Source organism: Phocoena phocoena, chromosome X (genome assembly GCF_963924675.1).
Source record: "Phocoena phocoena chromosome X, mPhoPho1.1, whole genome shotgun sequence".
NCBI lineage: Eukaryota > Metazoa > Chordata > Mammalia > Artiodactyla > Phocoenidae > Phocoena > Phocoena phocoena.
In genome coordinates this window covers 90,996,575-91,015,868 of record NC_089240.1, presented here as the reverse complement: position 1 = coordinate 91,015,868, position 19,294 = coordinate 90,996,575, and the positions used below count along the sequence as shown (strand labels likewise).

General features: G+C 43.4%; 1 protein-coding gene across 2 annotated transcripts; it reads right to left on the bottom strand.

The window, feature by feature from the left end:
- Window positions 1–844: 844 nt before the first annotated feature.
- On the bottom strand, window positions 845–18,818 carry PRPS1 (phosphoribosyl pyrophosphate synthetase 1). 2 transcript variants are annotated; one of them, XM_065900391.1, is made up of 7 exons: window positions 18,554–18,818; window positions 10,140–10,323; window positions 8,599–8,697; window positions 7,353–7,477; window positions 4,222–4,395; window positions 1,945–2,104; window positions 845–986 (listed from the first exon to the last, which is right to left on the bottom strand). In XM_065900391.1, exons 1-7 carry the CDS (start codon window positions 18,673–18,675, stop codon window positions 894–896), a joined length of 957 nt encoding a protein of 318 aa, XP_065756463.1. In that variant the 5' UTR covers window positions 18,676–18,818; the 3' UTR covers window positions 845–893. The 2 variants fall into 2 exon arrangements, with proteins under 2 accessions (XP_065756463.1, XP_065756462.1); XM_065900390.1 differs by having other exon boundaries at window positions 8,599–8,699; window positions 10,133–10,323; window positions 18,554–18,675.
- Between the last annotated feature and the right edge of the window lie 476 nt (window positions 18,819–19,294).

Here is a 19,294-nt window from a genome sequence, read left to right as displayed (position 1 = left end):
TCTACAAGAGACAGTGACATCAATCTTTTTAACAGAAATCTCAGGTCATCTGAGAGGTCAAATAGATCCAAGGAATAAAGATGACAACTAAACAGTTAAATTAATCAAAAGGCACTACAACACCACCTAAAACCTACTACCGCAGTGGCAGTGGGCTAAGGAAGATTAAGCTACAGCGAAATAGTCTCATGTAAATTGTTATAGATTATATAGTAGGAAACGAGTTTGCTTTCCAGAAGACTATGGCACAATGATCACTTGGGACCAAGTTGATATTTGGCCAGGAAAAGAAGGTCAGGCCAAATGGAAAGGAACAGGGACAAAGGAGAATCCAAGTGACAGAATCCAAGCAAAGGGTGATGGATCAGGCTTTTTCCTCCCAAGAAGCATCTGTTGCATGGTGGGTTGCCTCCCCTCAGGCTCCTGCCCTAGAGCTGTTCCAGCCTTAGAGGGGCTCAGCAACCAGAGCTGGGTTCAGGCTGCCCCAGGATCATGCTGGAATTTAGTACAGACTTTAGAGAACTTGTCACAATTTCGGGGGTGGGGGGGGCGCTGAAGCATTCACATGCAAAGTAGTCTGAGCTTCCCCAAACACATTCAGACACCCTTACGCAACTTTTCCCAAAGTCTGACATCTTGTAGCAGCTGAGCTGTAGTTAAAGCTGCAAGGCTCACAAGATCAAAGAAGCCAGGACGAGACAATACAGGTAGGAAATCCCAGCAGTTGATCTCAATCTTTCTCTAATGTAGGAGAAACACTCATATACCTGATGTGGGATGTAGAAAGCTACACTGTAACAAGTTGGGTCTTCTGCTGGATTTTTCATCAAATACCAAAGGAAAATAAGGGGCGGGACTCACTTTATTTTTTAAAAGCCTCAGAACTTATTCTATTATAAAGGGACATGGCTGAACAGGTAGGAGACAGATTCCCCATTGTGAGTTCTCCTGATGGCTTCTGCAAGGATCATGGAGATGTCGATCACCTAGGAGGGCAAGGCAAGCATCAGGTTAGTATCATACAGACAGAGATGACTGGCCAGTTTGCAGACACTGATGAGCAGCCCGATGAGGGTCCTTCCTCTTAAGACTGCTGCACTGTGCTGTTTCCCCAAGGGAGCCCACAGCCAGATGCTCTTCATACCCACATTTTAAATATAACCAGCCACTTGGGAAAGAGTCAAAATGCTTATGGAAGAAAAACTCTGACTCAGACTCACCAAGATGGTGGTAAGTTGGCATTTAAAAATTCTTAGGAATGAAAAAAGAATATTTAAGCTGAAAAAGAAATCCTTAAGAATGATATCAACCCTCCAATTCCATATATTTCTAGTGGATTATATTTCCATATTTCTAATGGAAAGCGAATGGATTACTGTACATATTTTTAATTAAGCAAGGCCTTGTTCTTTTAGCACAACAGCACTCAAACTTTATTGTCTGACAATTACCTGGGGAGATTAAAGTCCCGGTCCCATGACCTCTGTTTTTGTAGGCCCTGGGTAGAGCAAAGGAATCTGCATTTTAACGAGAACCCTAGGTGATTAACTTAGGTGGTTTCCAAAGCACACTTTGAGAAACACTGAAATTCTAAGGAGCATACCGTCAGTTTAAAGGTTTCATGTTATGTTTGCAGGGGCCAATAGTTAAGAGTGATACACACAAACTGTAAAGCATGGACCTGGAAACTTGAGTGTGCATCACAATCACTGCGAGAGCCTGTTAAAATGTAGAATCCTGGGCTCCATCCTCCAGAGATTCTAGGTCTAGCTGTTTGAATATTTAGACACGTGATCTTTTTCCTTTTGGGTCACAGATCCTGATGACTAAGCCTTGAGAGCAAAGGAGGAAATCTTTAGAACCCACCCAGACACCTAATTCAACACATGGAACCACCTCCTAAATACTCAGTGGAGTCTTGTTTTGCAAGAATCTCAGCCTCACCTGTATTTTGGAGCAATGCTTCATCTTATCCTCCTGAGGTATGGTATTGGTGACAACTACTGCTTCAAAGCATGCATTATTAATGCGAGAAATGGCTGGGCCAGAAAAGATTCCATGAGTCAGGATAGCATAAACCCTGGTGGCTCCAGCTGAGAGAAGTCTAGAGGAAAAAGCAGAGTTGATTAGGAGTAATCTTACTTGTCACTATAAAATCCGAGTTAGGGAAGAAGAATGTCTTAGTCAACTTGGGCTGCCATAACAAAATACCACAGACTGGATGGCTTAAACAGAATTTTATTTCTCACTCGTTTCTGGAGGTTGGGAAGTCTAAGATCAAGGTGTCAGCAAGGTTGGTTTCATTCTGAGACCTCTTCTCTTGGTTTGGTGGTGGCCACCATCTCGCTATATGCTTCCATGACCTCTTTGTGTGCATAGACCAAGAGGGAGAATGGGGGGTGGGGTTGGGAGGGAGCTCCCTGGTGTCTCTTCTCATAAGGGCACCAATATCATCATGAGAGCCCTACCCTCATGACCTCACCTAAACCTAATAACCTCCCAAAGATCCCATCTCCAAACACCATCACACTGGGGGTTAGGGCTGAATTTTAGGGTGATACAATTCAGTCGATAGCAAGGAGAGAGAAACAGACTAAGAACTTATCTGAATAGGTTTGGATTAGTGTAGAAGGACCGTGGCACAGACTTCTATGCTCAGCAAAATCTGTCTCCTCTTCTTCCTAGCACACAGCTGGACGTTTCCTAGCCTCCCTTGCATAGTTAGGTGTGGCCATGTGACTCAATTCTGGCTATCTAAATGTGGACAGAGGCTTGTAAAATCTCCCATGGATGATCCTCCATGCTCCTTTCCCTTTCTGGCTGGACAAAATGGAAATGTTAAAGATTCAGGGCCGCGAGACTGAAAGGGGAATACTCGCGTCGGAGCATACCATGAACAAGAAAGAAACTTTACCGTGTTCAGGGAGTTGATCTGTTAAGAGCAATTAGCATTAACTTACTAATATGATAAAAGGAGTTTTATAAATGTCTACTCCAGGATCCAAACCAGGAGAGCACACAAGTCTTTTTTTTTTTAAGCATTTATTATACATATATGCTAGGCACTGTGCAAGGCACGGATACCTGGAGATTTAAAAAACAAATTATGAGAAACAATGCTGTCCATACTGGCTTGGATTATAAGCAGTGGGGAGCCACTTAAGGTTTTAAAGGAGGCATGAGGGGAATCTAGTCTTAGTTTTAGGAAGATAAGCGAGTATGGTGGCAATGTGAAAGATGGACTGGGGAGGTAAGAGACTGGTGACTGGCAGCAGAGAACAGAGGGAAGGCAATTCAGAACAGTGCAGGCAAACGATGAGAAGGAATACGAATGAAGGTAGTAGCAGCGAAAATGAACAGTCAAAAGGTAAGGCCAGGGATTCTAGCTTAGGTAAAATATAAACATGAGAATCTATTTCTGTCTCCTCAGGCATATGGATTTTTTACCTTAACTTGTTTTAAAAAACTATCAAGGGACATCCCTGGTGGTCCAGTGGTAAAGAATCCCCCTTACAATGCAGGGGACATGGGTTCAATCCCTGGTCAGGGAACTAAGATCCCACATGCCACGGGGCAACTAAGCCCGTGTGCCACAACTACTGAGCTCGCACGCCTCAACTAGAGCCTGCATGCGGCAAACTACAGAGCCCATGTGCTCTGGACCCCACACGCCACAAATAGAGAAGAGAAAACCCGCACGCCACAACTAGAGAGAAGCCCATGCACCACAATGAAGAGCCCATGCACTATAACAAAAGATCCCGTGTGCCTCAACGAAGGTCCCGCGTGCCGCAACTAAGACCCGACGCAGCCAAAAATAAATTAAATAAATAAATAAATAATAAATAAATCCTTAAAAAAATATATCAAAAGTAGAGTACTTAGAATGATGAGATAATTTTGGAAATATAGTGGTGACAGTTGCACAACACCGTGAATGCAACTAATGCCACTGAATTGCACACTTAAAAATGGTTAAAACAGCAAATTTCATGTTACATAAAGTTTAGCACAATAACAAGGAAAAATAAAACTAAGAAAATCTAGAGAAAAAAATAATACTTATCAATTTACATGCATTGCAATTTTAGCCTAGGGTGACAAAAGAAAGCCAGTTATCATCTCCTCAATTCAGTTCCAAAGAGAATCAGCAGGATTAGGGCATTCAGATAGCAGTTAGCTTTTTACTTCTAAGCCCCAGCTCCACCACTAGGCACTCACTTGTCAGCTGCATGGCAGATTGTACCACAGGTGTCAGCCATGTCATCCACGAGGATGGCCACCCGGTCCTTCACATCTCCCACTAGCACCATGCGGTCCACTTCATTAGCTTTCTTCCGTTCTTTGTGAATCAAGGCAAAGTCCACATTCAACCGGTCTGCGATGGAGGTCACTCTGCAACACAGGGTATTCACAGTTAAAACGTGTGCGTGTGCCTGTGCGTGTGCCTGTGCGTGTGCGTGTGTGTGTCTTAGGACAAAGAAAGGAAATAAAGGATGGGCTTGTTTTCTGGGGGAGAAGACTCCTTGAAACCCAACAGTTCCCAGGGTTGGAAGAAAGCAACCGGAATTGATTGGCATCACAAACTGGGTTTCATAGACTAATGCCTCCATACCCTGAGAGCAGTTTATGAATGTATTAGTCAAACTTAGATTACAATTCATTCTGGGTTACTGTAGGGGAAGACAACACCCTCACCAGTCCCAGGAAGCGGTATAATGAATGCTAGGGCACGTTCGTTTACTAGACTGGCAGTGAAAGGGAAGAGAGAGGTGACTTGGTTAACTAATGCCGGGAGTGTAGATCACCCCGATTTGACATGCGGATGTGGTGAGAAGTGAACCTGAACTTGGTGGAAGAGGAGCAGTACCCAGCCCATTCCAATGCCCATGCCCTCATCACACTCCCCTCAGTGATCCACCAGCTGTCAATGTCAACTGTACCTGGACACCAAGCTTGGGAATTCCTTTAAGGACTGCTAGAAAAGAAGTTTTACCAATTAACTGGGCAAACCAGGCATCTTGCTGTACAGCTCAAAGCATCTCCAAATCAAAACAAAATTCCTTTTTTTAAAATGACAAGGCAAGGGCTTCCCTGGTGGCACAGTGGTTGAGAGTCCGCCTGCCGATGCAGGGGACACGGGTTCGTGCCCCGGTCCGGGAAGATCCCACATGCCGCGGAGTGACTAGGCCCGTGAGCCATGGCCGCTGAGCCTGCGCGTCCGGAGCCTGTGCTCCGCAATGGGAGAGGCCACAACAGTGAGAGGCCCGCGTAACGCAAAAAAAAAAAAAAAAAAATTACAAGGCAATACAAACCAGACTAGAAGGTGGGATAGAAAACAAATCTTTCTGGCGACAAAGTACCACGTAACCACTCAAACAGCAATCCATTCAGTGTATATGACTGTGGTGCCCCAGTGACACATACGACCACGCTCCACCATGCCATCCTTCTTATGGGTGAAGAGGCCTATGCTTTGCGTTTTGTGTTTTAATGTAATACTGATCCAACCAGAGTATTATGTCCTATTTCCCTTGTGGCTATGGTCACATATCTCGAGTTTGTGCTGAATAAGGGAGAACCTGTGACCATATAATAAAGAACAAACAAGACTTGGACCACAACCTAGGCAACATTTACACCTGATCTAAACAACCCATACCCTGTGCTCTCCTTTCCTACTGCATGGGCACATAACAACATGAGTACCAACCTGGGACTTCCCTGGTGGTCCAGTGGTTAAGACTCTGTGCTCCCAAAGTGGGGAGCACAGGCTCGATCCCTGGATGGGGAACTAGGATCCCACATGCCGCATGGCGCAGCCAAAAAAAAAAAAGTTACCAATCTGCTTGGAATGATTATTTAGCCGAGGCAAATGCATGATCACTTAGTTCAAGCATCCCAAACCGTCCACACTCAATGGCCAACAAACTCAGTGACTGACAAAGTGTAAAGGGCTCAAAAAAGTCACTCCCTATATCCTTGATGGTAGAACTACGTGCAAGTCACAATCACACAGGAATCTCTACCTAGTACAGAAACCCTGCCAAGACAGACGTGATAGCCATTCACTTTGAAAATCTTTCATCACTAAAAGAAAATTATAAACAAACAAACAAAATCATTTAGCAATAAACCATCTACTGAAGGCAGTTTTTTTGTACCCAACTTTGGAAAGAAAATCGTGCTTGATTACTTATTTCAAATGTGACTGTTTTCTATGTCTCTGTGGAAGATGATTTTCCCAAGTATGACAACCACCATGAGGGGGATGTGTTTTAGGCTCCGTCTCTAGTATTACAGATGGTAACTAGCAACAAGGGACTCACAAAGCCATACATCTGGCTGGAGAACAGAACTCAAGCTCTCAGCTTATCAGTTCTGTTGACGTTCCTGAAATAAAGAGGTTGTTGAGAAACAGTCATTGAAGGTTTGAATGGCTTTTGCAAAGATCTGAATTTGCGTTTCCTAATCATCTGTGTTTTGTAGCTCTTCATTCTATTTCCACAACAAGAACATGTGTCACGCTTTTGAATGCATTACTAACGAGTGAGCCGCTAAAGAAATGAAAAGCTCTTAGTCTGCACCACGTGAGCTGAAGCACTGCAACTGGCAATCCCTGGCAATCAGTTTGTTTAGAATGTTCAGAGCTTGGCTTAAATAAAATCACCACACTTTCTTTTCCTTCCTGCTTAATATTTTAATCTAAAGGATCAAAACGGTTTAACCAACCATTTGGAGGTATGTAAAAGCTTACTTGTTCACTATTATCATGGGCTTCGATAGCAGGTGCCATTCATTAGAAAACCAAATTCCTCCCCCTCCTGATGGGTCACAGCGCTGTTGCTAGCCCTGCAGCGCTGAGTCACTGTTGGGTTATGGTCAAGCCCACGATGCCAGACTATTTTGTGCACCTCTGCTGTCTTTCAGGTAGTGACTCAGGCCAGTAAAAGAGGAGTGAGTAAAACCATATCCAGCCCATGTCCTAGCTACCGGCACATCCAAGTACTTAAAAACTGTCACTTCTCAATATCTTGTAGTAACCTATAATGGAAAAGAATCTGAAAAAGACTATATATATATGTGTATATGTGTATATACATATGTGTATATATATATGTATATGTGTATATATATATATACACATACATATATATGTATGTATATATATATATATATATATAGTCTTTTTCAGATCACTTTGCTGTACCCCTGATGCTAACACAACATAGTAAATCAACTATACTTCAAGAAGAGAAAAATTCACTTCAATAGAGAAACATCGTTTTCTGACACAACTGTCTGAAAGCTTTTCCCCAGTACGTTGGGAATAACATGATTTTCAACCATACCTCTTAGCTCCTCCAGCATCGGGTGAAACAATCGTGCAGTTCCTCCATTCCGAGATGTTCTCCCTTATCCACTTGAGGACAGCTGGCTCTGCATACAAATTGTCCACTGGGATATCAAAAAAGCCCTATAGAAAGAAAGAAGCTGGGTCAGTTTTGCTTGTTTTCCTTCTCTTCCATTTACAAATAATGAACACAAAGAGAATAGTAACTTGCCAACAGAATACTTTACTGCAACATTCAAACTGATCAGAAGGCATGCCCGGTGTGGCAGACTGTAAAAAACAGCCTCCTCGAATCTGGGCTATGTAAGAGAGCCCAGCCACGACGGGCAAAGCCAGGCCTCGGCTACACCACAGCTGACCACAGGCACATGAGCAAGCTCTTGGGAAAAACGGCCAAGTCCAGCCAAGACCAGAACTACCCAGCCAACGTGCAGACCCACGAGGTAATAAATGCTTACTACCTTATGCCAGTTAATGTTGGGCTGGTTTGTTAAGGAGCAAAAACTAACTGGTAAACAGGTTAGAGATGCTATGGTATATAAACTTAATGGAAGCCATTTACAATAAATGGTCACAGTAACTAGAAGTCAGGAGATCTGTGTTCTAACACTAGTTGCTACATATTAGTTGTATTTCACAACTAATCTGTTCCTCTTCTATAAAATGGGTATAATCACCTGTCCTGTATCTCACTGAATTCCCAGAAGCCTCCAATGATAATGATTTCAAAGTCTCTTTAAAAAGTATAAACTATAAGGTGGTATTCTGCTCCCCTAACTCTGTTTAGTATAGAAGGTAGGTTCCAATATCTATGGCTCTAAATTTAATGATGACAATAACAGCTCCCATTTATTTCGTATCTTTCATGAGCCAGGTGTTATACTATGAATTTAATATCTTACTTGATACTCACAATAACAAAGCAGTGTGTGTTCAGAGAAGTTAAATAACCTGCCCAAGGTTACAAAGCTAGTTAGTGTCAGAGCCAGTATTCAAACTAAGTCTGATGCCAAAGCCTACATGCTTCCCAGAATCCCAGACGGCCTCCCTGTCCAACCACCCCACGTGGCTAAGATCGCGATCTATGCTTAAGGTGAGGATGTTGAAAATGTCATCAATATCTAGTTTATTTGAGCTGTACTTGGGCAGTTTTTGCTTCCCTACGGTTTTCAGCATTCAGTCCTCTCCTACCCCCTTTCTAATCCTTAATAATCCCTAAGCTAATACTTAGCTTCCACTGATACCTGAATTTGAGAAGCATGCAGGTCCATGGTGATAATATGATCCGCGCCTGCTACAGAGAGCATATTTGCGACAAGCTTGGCTGAGATTGGAGCCCGGCTCTAAATGGAGGGGAGGAAAGAAAAAAAAAAAAAGCCAATTTGAGAAACAATTCATTTGCTCAAGAAGCACTTATTTACTGTGCACATACTGTGTTTAAGGTACTGTGCTACCAGGAAATTCATAAAAAGTGACACAGCCACTGACTTTGAGTAGATCACAATCTGGCACAAATATGAAGTGGATTATCATTTTTCCAAATCAAGATACATATTTCAGAAAAGAAAATACCTTCCCTACCTTTCTTTTTCTTCACGTACATATTTTCTGCCTATTCAAGTGTTTCCAATGCTCCATTATTTAAATTACTCAGACTTTAAAAATCTTTTTTGAAAGAATTTTATTAAAATCTCTTTTAACACATACATACTCAAACCTGTGTAACATCTAACGTGTCAACATTTAAAGACACATTAGGGGCTTCCCTGGTGGCACAGTGGTTGAGAATCTGCCTGCTAATGCAGGGGACATGGGTTCGAGCCCTCGTCTGGGAAGATACCACATGCCGCGGAGCAACTAGCCCCGTGAGCCACAACTACGGAGCCTGCGCATCTGGAGCCTCTGCTCCGCAACAAGAGAGGCCACGATAGTGAGATGCCCATGCACCACGATGAAGAGTGGCCCCCTCTCGCTGCAACTAGAGAAAGCCCTCACACAGAAACGAAGACCCAACACAGCCAAAAATAAATAAATAAATAAATAAAATTAAAGACACATCACAGGATGGAAATTATAGTTTTATTTTATAAATTACACCACTCCCTTACTCATCCGGAGGCCAATGTTCCAGTAACCTCAACCCCCTTTAATAACAGGTAAACACACCTGGCTGCACCATAAAATAGCAAGGCCCATGCCCTTTACTCTACTCTGTAGGAGCACTGTATTTTACTGAAATAAAAATATCTGGCCTTCTCCCAGGCATTGTATGTAAAATTTGGGCATCAATTACAACAGACCTGCAAAGTTTTACATATATGCTTTATCCTCTAATACTCCAAATAAGGTGAGATGTGTGTGTGTGTGTGTGTGCGCGCGCGTGTGTGTAATGAGACCAAGTATTCATGTAACTGACTTCAAGTTATATGAAGAGGTCACCACTAGAACCAAGAGGGTCCCAGAGGAGCTACCATAGTTTAAAAAAATATTCTACTCCATGGGAGCTGGTGCTTAGTCTTGCTGATACAATGAAAAAATAGCAGTGAGTTAGCCAAAAGTCACATACATATGACTGGAATAAAACAGACAGACTGCAAATGTGTTACTTTATACAAACCAATCACACCAATTGCTGTTAAAATCAGGTAATGCCTAAGATAAAAAAAGTAATATCCTCTAAATATACATTTGATAATTAAGGAAGATTTTGACTTTGGGCAAGTGCTCCTGCTTCCCCTGATTTTTAAAAAAGAATTAAAGAAAAAAAAAAAGATTCCGCTCCTACCTTATCCTTCTTATCCTGCCGGGCATAAGGGAAGCATGGGATGACTGCAGTAACCCGACTGGCTGAAGCAATCTTGCAGGCGTTAATCATGATCAAAAGTTCCATTAGATTGTCGTTGATTTCACCGCAGCCACTCTGAACAATGTAGACATCCTCTCCACGCACACTTTCGCCAATTTCCACACTACAGGAAAAGGAAGGACAACAAAAACAATAGATTTTAAAGCACTATACTGTACATCTACAGACAGTAAGGTCTAAAAAACACAGCTTCCCCACTAGTATGCTACGAATGGGTTACAGCTGCATGTGGTCTTGATCCCCTCAGACTTCAGGAGATTCCCCAGAGGAGTCCCTCTATTTACTGCCTCAGTTTACTCCAGTGTACTATACAGATATTACCTGCTTTTATAGGTGATATGACATGAAAAAGATTGGCTAAGGCACTTGGAAGTGACTGGACTATAATTTCAGTAGGCAGGCTGTATCTCATTTCATATACTGAATGCAAATCTGATATAGCATCTATGACTGTCACAATCCATATATAACAAAAGAAGTAGAAAGCTCATATAAGGAATGAATCACTACCATTCTATAATGATGCCTTCTACAGAAGATAGTACTACATCTACCACATTGGCAGTTCACTGAACAAATATTAAATGTTCATCGCCAGTCATTTTGCTTGGTGCCAGGGATACGATGGAGAACAGATGTGGTCCCTGCTTTCATTCTATGCTAACTGTACTCTGGTCCAATTAGTAATTCTTATTTTAAAAAATTCCACAGGAAGTTACTCTAATTATGGAGTAACACTATATTTTACCATAAAATGAAAGTTTTAATATTCATACTTGGATCCTTACCACGAATAACTTATTAAAAAATAATAACCTCAGTGACACCTCAAAGCAACACCATTTCCCCAATTAATCCTCTAGGTGAGGTGGGGTGTGTGTGTGGGTGTATGGGCATGCGTGCATGTGTAGCGTGTGTAGGCAAGTAGACCAGAACAGCTGATAACCTGTACTGATGAAGAGAAAAACTTCTTCAACAGGAAGTAATTCCATTTCCAGAAGCTGATATAAGAGCTAATTATTATTTTAAATTTATTCCTTTCCAATCCAAGTAACAATTGTTACTTAGTTCCCCGACTAGGGATTGAACCCATGCCCTCAGCAGTGAAAGCACCGAGTCTCCAATCCCAGGATCCTACTTTTTAAAAAATGGGGTTAGCTTATATTGTAAAGCAAGAGAAATAAAAGCAAAGAGTAAAAATCAAACCAGAAAGCAATTAGAACAGGGAAGTTGAGATTCCTGGTAGCCAGAACAAAGAGGAAAAATCATTTGTTCGGGATGTTTGGAGGAAAATCTTCAGGCACTGAAAAATGGGCAAAATAAACCCAAAGTAAACAGAAGAAAATATAAACATAAGAGCAAAAACCAATGAAGTTAAAGACAGTAAAACAATAGAGAAAAACCACTGAAACAAAAAGCTAGCTCTTGGGGCCTCCCCTTGTGGTCCAGTGGTTAAGAATCTGCCTTCCAACACAGGGGAAGTGGGTTCAATCCCTGGTCAGGGAACTAAGATCCCACATGCTGCAGGGCAACTAAGCCCATGCACTCTAGAGCCTGCGTGCCACAACTAGAGAGCCCGCGTGCACCACAACTACTGAGCCCTTGCACTCTGAAGCCCACGCACCACAACTAGAGAGAAGCCCGTGTGCCACAATGAAGAGCCCATGCGCTGCAATGAAAGATCTCGCATGCTGCAATGAAGATCCCACATGCTGCAACTAAGACCCAATGCAGCCAAATAGATAAATAAATAAATAATAAATTCTGAGAGGGACTTCCCTGGTGGCGCAGTGGTTAAGAATCTGCCTGCCAATGCAGGGGACACGGGGTTCAAGCCCTGGTCCAGGAAGATCCCACATGCCGCAGAGCAACTAAGCCCGTGCACCACAACTACCGAGCCTGCGCTCTAGAGCCTGCGACCCACAACTAGTGAGCCCACATGCCACAACTACTGAAGCCCGCGTGCCTAGAGCCCGTGCTCTGCAACAAGAGAAGCCACTGTAATGAGAAGCCTGCACGAGCAGCCCCCGCTCACTGCAATGAGAAGCCCGCAATGAGTAGCCCCCGCTCTCCGCAACTAGAGAAAGCCCGCGTGCAGCAACGAAGACCCAATGCAGCCAAATAAATACATTTAAAAAATCAACCAATTGCACTGTATGGGCCTTATTTGCATACCAATTCAAGCAAATTGTTTAAAAATCCCACATTTATGAGACAAATGTGAATACTGGCTAATTATTTGATATTAAGAGATTACTGTTAATTTGTTTCAGGCAAGAAAACGGTATTGTGGTTAATGAAATGTATATGGGTGATATGACATAATATCAAGGTTTGCTTCAAAATAATCCAATTGTGGGGGGGCGGGGGGGGGAATAATAAATGAAACAAGATTAGCCGTGAATTGATAACTGCTGAACTGGGTGATGGGTGCATGGCAGGGAAATCATTTACTATTCTCTCTACTTCTGTATGTTTGAAATGTTCTATAACAGGAAGAATGAATGAATGAATGAATACCACTCAGGATTAGGCTGCCTCTTGCATCTGCTCACTTATGAACCTTCTGCAGGCCTGCCATTGTGAAAATTTAGAAGACTGAGGTTTATCGTCCCTCACAAAGTAACTCACCTCACACTAGAGGTAAGTGGGTCCAACGTGTTTCTTCAAAAGGTTTTGACAGATCTGCTCATACACTTTTACAGATACCCAGCTGACAGCTATTTAATTTGGGGTGGAAGTACAACTTGATGGGTCCACCAGGATGCAATGGCTACAAAGAATTTTACGGCAGGATCCTGAAATAGTGATGCTGAGCAACATGATGAACTGAACAGCAATTCTGTGGACCCCAAGACACAGCTGAACAGACATCTATTAATCACCAAGATCAGCCTTAGGAAACAAGTAAATCTGTCAGCAATGTCAACTATGCTAATGCCAAAATTGCTTTCTGGAGACATTGTTTTAAATTCAAATGGACAGGCACGAGAGGGCCAGGGAGGGCTTCCTGGGAGAGCAACTTGCATGCTATCCAAAGTGTAGGCCCTAGAGCGTCACTGTCCAGTAAGGGAGTCACTGGCCTCAAGTGGTTGTTGAGCACTTGAAATGTGGCTAGTGTGACTGAGAGGTGAACTGAGATGCGCAGTAAGTGTGAAATACCACACCTTACTGTGAAGCTGGTATAAATAAAATAAAAATATATCGATTTTTTATATTAATTACATGTTAAGTTTTTTTAAAAACCACTCAAATGGACAGGACTAAATAACACCTTGTGGAGGTGAGCCTGCTCTGCAAGTTCCTCACTGTGGTGGGCCCAAACAAGAGGCTGCGGGAGTTTCAAGAGACTTCCAGATCTCCTTTACTAACGCTGCCTGCCCTTTGAGAGGTTCCAGGCTGAGTCCCTTCTGTGTTTTATGGCGCACAACTCTAGGGCCCTGACTGAGTACTTCAAATATCCAGCAACTTCAAAACTGAAGAAATTTTATTTTATTTTTCAAGAAAATTTTATTTTATTTTATTTTATTTTTCACTCCCTGCCCCCCCGCCACCTCACCTCCCTGACCAAGCTCTCCACTTCTCTGGGGGAGAATGAAAGTCAGGCATACTGATTGCCAATAAAAAGCCAATCGTGTCCTCTACACCTGGCGTGGGAAAACATAAACATAAAATGGAAATAAAGTGAATCTAAAAGTGCCTTTTGGTTGGTAGTATTCTTAAGAAAATCTCAAGAATTTAGATGGATGTTGGCACGTGCAAAATATATGGGATTAACTAACAAAGGTTAGAGTTCTTAGGAAAATCCTAGGCAACCAAGGTTAAAGTCATCCCCCTCTCAGCCTATCCAGAGTAACCAAATAAACCAAAGTTATTTAACAATATTGAAGAGAATTGAGTCCAAAAATTTAGTACATATAACAAGAAAGAAGCAGACTCACAGATATAGAGAACAAACCAGAGGTTACCAGTGGGGAGAGGGAAGGGGGAAGGGGAAGATAAGGGTAGGGGATTTAAGAGGTACAAACTACCATGTATAAAATAAATAAGTTATAAGGATATATTGTACAACACAGGGAATACAGCCAATATTTTATAATAACTATAAACGGAATATAACCTTTAAAAATTGTGAACCACTTTGTTGTACACATGAAGCATATAATATTGTACATCAACTATACCTCAATAAAAAAAAATTTAGTACATTCAGAAGTTTCAAAAGCCAGATGAATACTGTAACAGCAAAAAATTTAAAGAAAATACTCAGAGTTGGGCAAGTTACTTAACCTCTGAATCTTAGTTCCTTCATCCATAAAATGGGGATAGTAAGAGTACCCCCTCAGAGCAGTGTTGAGGGGATTAAATATTAGATGTGTATAAAGTGCACAGCATAGGAACTAGCACATTTTAAGCATTCACTATTTATTAATTATTAATATCATCATTGCTGATAGCAGAACTCGTTCAACTTTTCTAGAAAGCAAATTTGGCAATAGGTATTAAAAAGCCTGAGAGGGACTTCCCTGGTGGCACAGGGGTTAAGAATCCGCCTGCCAATGCAGGGGACACGGGTTCGAGCCCTGGGCCAGGAAGATCCCACATGCCGCAGAGCAACTAAGCCCGTGCACCACAACTATCGAGCCTGCGCTCTAGAGCCCGTGAGCCACAACTACTGAGCCCATGTGCCACAACTACTGAAGCCCGCGTGCCTAGAGACTATGCTCCACAACAAGAGAAGCCACCGCAGTGAGAAGCCCGTGCACCACAACGAGTAGCCCCCGCTCACTGCAACTAGAGCAAGCCCGCATGCAGCAAGGAAGACCCAACGCAGCCAAAAATTAAAAAAAAAAAAAAGCCTGAGAAGTGGTGTATACCCTTTAACCTAGTAATTCCCTTCTAGATATTTATCCTAAGGAAATAATCATAAACAGTCAAAAGATTTACATTCAAGAGTTTTCATATAAAAGAATCAGATCAAAACTTTTAAATATGTAATAGAGACTTGCTTATCTAAAATTATAGTAAAACCATGACAAGACTATACAGCTATTTAAAACCATGTAGACTAAATATTAAGAGAAACTACTCAAAATATATTGCTGAGTGAAGAAAGCTATAAACAACCTATCTTACTTTTTTTTAAAAGTACATAAACAAACAAACATCTGGAAGTTCATAAATCAAATGTTAAGTTTATCTTGGGTGGTGGAATTATTTGGGATGTCTTTTCTCCCCTCTGTCCTCTTCTATATTTTCCACATTTTCTGCAATACCATCACCACCCCTTACCAACACTGTGAATTTGTTAGACAATTTTCTAAGAACTTTACTCCTATCTCATTTAATTGTCACAATAGACTCTGGGTAGATGCTACTTTAGAGATGAGATTACTGAGGCAAAGAAAGACTTAGGATTCAAAACCCAGCTTCTCTGATTCCAGAGCCTGAACCTTTAACCTCTCATAGTTATTTGTGTGTGTCATACATCCACATATATGTATGTATGTTTCCTCAAAAACAGGACAGCAGGGGCTTCCCTCGTGGCGCAGTGGTTAAGAATCTGCCTGCCAATGCGGGGGACACCGGTTTGAGCCCTGGTCCGAGCACTGGTCCAGGAAGATCCCCCATGCCTTGGAGCAACTGAGCCCGTGTGCCACAACTACTGAGCCTGTGCTCTAGAGCGCGCGAGCCACAACTACCGAAGCCTGCGCGCCTAGACCCTGTGCTCTGCAACAAGAGAAGCCACCTCAATGAGAAGCCCTTGCATGGCAACGAAGAGCAGCCCCCACTGGCAGCAACTAGAGAAAGCCTGCGCACAGCAAAGGAAGACCCAATGCAGCCAATAAATACATTAATTAATTAATTAAATCTATATATATATGAAAAAACTAAAAAACTGGACAGCAAAGGATGATCCTGACTTCAGAAGAAAGCTACTCAAGACAGCATCGACCCCTGAGATTCAGCCAAATTGCTGCAAAACAGTCTCATTTGAGGATGGGCTCTGCAGTTCCCCATCTGATGACCCAAAGCACCCACTGAGCTGCCCTGTCCATGACCTTTAGATCCCAAGAGTCACACAGGGCAGCAGTTACCACTTATGCAGTGCAGAAAAGCCAAAGGTTGGGGGAGGGAGGTAAGGGGAAGCTCCATAAGCAACATATTCGATTATGTTCAATGAAGATTTCAGAACATCTAAGGAACCAAAAAGCTAATGATTAAGCCAGAAACAAGGCAACTTAACCAGTCAGCAATTTTCCACATTGGGCTTAATCTTATCCAATGTTTCCAAGCATGTTACTGTCCAGTTGTTTAAAAATGAATTCAGGGGCTTCCCTGGTGGCGCAGTGGTAGAGAGTCTGCCTGCCGATGCAGGGGACACGGGTTCGTGCCCCGGTCCAGGAAGATCCCACATGCCGCGGAGCGGCTAGGTCTGTGAGCCGTGGCCGCTGAGCCTGCGTGTCCAGAGCTGTGCTCCGCAACGGGAGAGGCCACAACAGTGAGAGGCCCGCGTACGGCAAAAAAAAATGAATTCAGCTTTTTATCTCAGGGAAGTACATTGGGACTCCTGCTAATTCCGATAAATCAATCAGTAGAACACTAAAGTGTTCTCCCCCTCCCCTCTCCCAATATAGCCTCAGGTCCTGATGTGTTGCACTAGGCAGAGGGTCCACAAAGAAAAAAAAGTCTTTGTATTTTTTCATGAAGCATAGGAAAAGGACTTAATAGTCACAGTTCTCTAAGGGGAACCAAAAAAACCTCTAAATGAAAATCATTCTTGTCCCCTAGCTATAGTGCCACTTGCAAAGTCTGGTCCTGTTTTGCTTTATTACAGCCCATGAGTCATAATGCTGTGGTTAAAGCTAAAGACAGCAGCTCGGCTAGCCTTTCCACTAAGGTACTGCCTGGTTACAAATGGCATCAGTGTTTGCACTATCATTTGCATCACAACCAACGATCAAGAATCCAGAAGGAAGCTGTCCACTACAGACGAATGCTCTTATCAGCAGGGTCTACAAAGGATAGGGGGAGTTACACTTTGGTAAACAGTTTAAAGAAAGAAAAAAGAGAACAAAAGCATTTAGGAAAAAATGTTCAAAGCAATCTTCACTAATTTAACTGATTCATTAGGTTTGGTGTAAACTTTCCCCTTAATAAGAGGACTGACTGTAAGACTGTGGGCACTGCTCTGATTTGATCAACAGGGCATCAACGAGAAACACAAAAAAACACCTAACAGAACCAGAAGATGCTATGTTTAGGTGGAAGGGGTATTGAAAGGATCAGGTGACCAAGCTATCTCTAAGATGGCCCCAAGGTGCAGGAGCACGGTAGAAGTGGGGGGAAGGTGCAAATTTAATTAGCAAGGCAATGAAAACAATTCATTGCAATGAATTGAATGAATTGCAATGAATGCTCTATGCATTCCTGGCCTTCCACTCCATGACCTTTTCTCGATTATCTTAATATTCAGGGATAAAACTGTTTCCTAAATCCCCCGCACAACGTTAGAAGTGGGCAAGTTCAGGATAGACTTTGGTACTGAAAAATATGCTTTTGTATTGTCTAGACCAGTAGCTACACTTGGGAAGATCAAGGATTCCAGAATTAAGGTTCCCTAAGATTTTCTGGATGGCTCAAACTGAGATGCTGGCAATCAGGATGCAGTTAATGCATCATTTTATCCGAGCAACTAGATTTAACTTAAGTATGGCTCCGAGTCTAAAGATGTGAAAAGCCAACGCTTGTCAATCGAAGGGAAGTCCTCAGTATTAATTTTGGCGGCCTCAGTACATAATGTCAAATTCCCTCAACAGGAAATCCGACCGACACCGTTTCGAATTGAAAAGCTACTTCTTAGACTCTAGGAGAAGCACTACGAGGGCTCAGTACGCAGTAGGATCTCCCAGGCAAGCTGGTCTAAGAGCTGAAGAGAACCCAATCTGGTCTGGATGGCTCAAAAGCGAAGCGACAAAGCCACGTGTCCCCACTGCCGAGCCTAGGCGTCTTTTCCCTCTAGCCGCTCTAGGCAGCCACCATCCCCGCGTTGGGTCCTCCAGCCCTTGCCTTCAAACCCAATAGCTTCGCCTCCTGCTCCATCTTGACTCCACCCAACCGCACGGTGAGAATGAACGTGACCCTCCCGCGAGAGGTAAAATAACGGAAACAGCCCGTGGGGCACGCTTGCCACAGAGCTGCCCCGTACCCCCCCACCAAAGCCGGCCCTTCAGAACTCACGCGGTGGCCCCATACCCCTACCCTCTGCTGCCCAAGTGTCGCCTGGCCGCCCCGGCAGGTGAGGCCGGTCGGGGTCCCAACTTCATCCTCACCAGGTCTCCTGGTTGCTGAATTTCTTAGTCACCACCTTGCCCAGCTCCAGGCCCAGGCGGTCGGCAATCTTCTGGGATAGGTCCTGGTGGGAGCTGCCGCTGAAGATTTTGATATTCGGCATCTTGGCCAACTACCCTAGGCACTCTTTGCTTGGTAATCGCTGCTGCCGCCGAGACCCGAACCGAGTCGGCCCAGAGACTCAGTACTAAACACTCCGCATTGCTACTCCGCCATCTTACATTCCCGCCGGCGCGCGGCTCTAAATTGCCCAGCGCCGGGTAGGCGGAGTCAGCGGGGAAGTTTACACCCCGCCCTTTCCGATTGGCTGAGCGCCGGCGAGGGGCGGGTCCTTGTTGTAGTTCTGCCTACACCCGGCTGTCTCAGGGATTGACTGGAAGCCCTGAAGGGGGCGAGGCTAAGGAATCGCCCCGCCCCCTATAGCGAGGCAGTCCGAGAGGGCTGACTAGAAAACGCTGAGATACCCGCGCTTGGCTGGGGGTGGAGGGGTGCTGGTGACGCGTAGGGCCAGATCTTTCCCGCAAGTCACGCTTTTTTTTTTTCTTCAGCACCTGAAAGCAAGCCTGGCTCTGGTTTACAGTTTCTTTTAAAAGTATCTGTTTATCAGGATGGCAGCCACAGTTCGTCTGAATGAAAGGGAGATTTCTCAACGTGATTGAGTTTGTATGTTTCTGAACATGATTTTTGTCTTTTTGTAAGGATGGGGCTGAATTAAAGCACGT

What these genes read in the sequence shown, in the direction of transcription:
- PRPS1 (XM_065900390.1), bottom strand. Translation starts at nt 18,675, where the DNA reads ATGCCGAATATCAAAATCTTCAGCGGCAGCTCCCACCAGGACCTATCC. An exon ending in TTCAGCAACCAGGAGACCTG is followed by an intron (nt 10,324 to 18,553) that starts GTGAGGATGAAG and finishes CTTTTCCTGTAG; the next exon opens with TGTGGAAATTGGCGAAAGTG. An exon ending in AGCATTGCTCCAAAATACAG is followed by an intron (nt 987 to 1,944) that starts GTGAGGCTGAGA and finishes TTGCCCTCCTAG; the next exon opens with GTGATCGACATCTCCATGAT.